Source organism: Urocitellus parryii, chromosome 7, assembly GCF_045843805.1.
Source record: "Urocitellus parryii isolate mUroPar1 chromosome 7, mUroPar1.hap1, whole genome shotgun sequence".
Lineage (NCBI taxonomy): Eukaryota > Metazoa > Chordata > Mammalia > Rodentia > Sciuridae > Urocitellus > Urocitellus parryii.
The window spans coordinates 126950118-126951353 of record NC_135537.1 but is presented as its reverse complement, the minus strand read 5'-3'; the positions used below and the strand labels follow the sequence as shown (position 1 = coordinate 126951353).

The 1236-nt window shown below is 48.7% G+C and overlaps 1 protein-coding gene across 1 annotated transcript; it reads right to left on the bottom strand.

The window, feature by feature from the left end:
• Positions 1 to 473: 473 nt before the first annotated feature.
• On the bottom strand, positions 474 to 887 carry Pirt (phosphoinositide interacting regulator of transient receptor potential channels). The gene has a single exon (XM_026390463.2). It carries the CDS (start codon positions 885 to 887, stop codon positions 474 to 476), a length of 414 nt encoding a protein of 137 aa, XP_026246248.1.
• Between the last annotated feature and the right edge of the window lie 349 nt (positions 888 to 1236).

Sequence of the window (1236 nt, the reverse complement as noted above, 5' to 3'; positions counted from 1 at the left end):
CACAAGTTAGTGTCTTGACTGCTAAAGGGAATTGGAGCTCTTAAGCCCAGCGGGCCAGAATTCAGCCTTCCCTCCTCCTCTGTAAAGGACTTCTTTTGGTCAGTTTTGGTTCCAGAAAGATGCAAATGCGGAATCCAGCTCAGGCACTCAGATATATGTAAACGTGAGTTTCTCCTTGGGGTGTAGCCTAGCCCCAAGGAATTTCCCAGCATGCACTGCCCTTGGCAGAGAAAGTCCAATGATGTCTGGATGTGAGAGAAGGGCAGGAGAGCAAAGAAAGGATCTGAAAGAAGCATCAGCAACAGTGGAGACTCAGCCAGCAGCGCTTCCAGGCTGCTCATGGGTGGAGCCCTGAGCTCTCTTTCCCAGTGGGGCGCCAAGAACAGGGTTTGCCTCCATCAGTGTTCTGGCATCCCAAGGAGGAAATGGGGATGTGAACGTGGTCATGGGATCTCCTCTTGGTGAAGCCACCATCAGCGATTCAGGAGGAAGAACTTGAGGCTTTGGAAGAAACTCGACTTCTGTCTCTGCTTCTGTTTCTTTTTGATGATGGGGACCCACACCAGCCCACACACCAGCGTCATGAGTCCCAAGGACAGGAAGGCAGGCCCGATCATCTTGAGGATCACCTTGGTCTTATCATCCACCTTCAAGAGGTAGGCCAAGCAGGTGATGGCCACCCCAAAGAGCAGGGTGGCGCTGCCCACCGACATGATGATGATGGGCTTGTGGTAGATTTCCCAGTTACTCCTGGGAGTGGTGGTCCACACAGACTCACTTCGGGAGCTGATGCACAGGGAGCTGGCCGTCTGGCTGGGCAGCAGATCCTTGGATTCTGGAGACTTCTCATCTACCTCCAGGGCCTTCGGGAGAGTCTCCATCGTCATGGCCGCTCAGGACTGGCACCTAGTACTGGCAAGTGAGAGACAAGAATGAGGTCAAAGGAATCCTTGTCAAATGCCCTTTCTCTACCCAGCATCCCTCTCCAACCTGTCTCTCAATGGAGGGGTAATGCAGGTCTGTTTTGCAGAAGCCAAAATGAAATCCATGCCAAGAAGTAATGCCTATGCTGATATATATATATATATATATATATATATATATATATATATATATATTTTTTTTTTTTTGGTGAGAGATAAATATTATGTCATTCAAATCAGCTGGTTTTAATATTTAACCAGGAAACAAGGGTGCCCTTTTACAAACGTCAAATAAGAGCTGCAGTTTATTGAG

Bases quoted from the DNA above. Each gene is read 5' to 3' on its own strand.
- Pirt (XM_026390463.2), bottom strand. From the start codon at position 887: ATGACGATGGAGACTCTCCCGAAGGCCCTGGAGGTAGATGAGAAGTCT.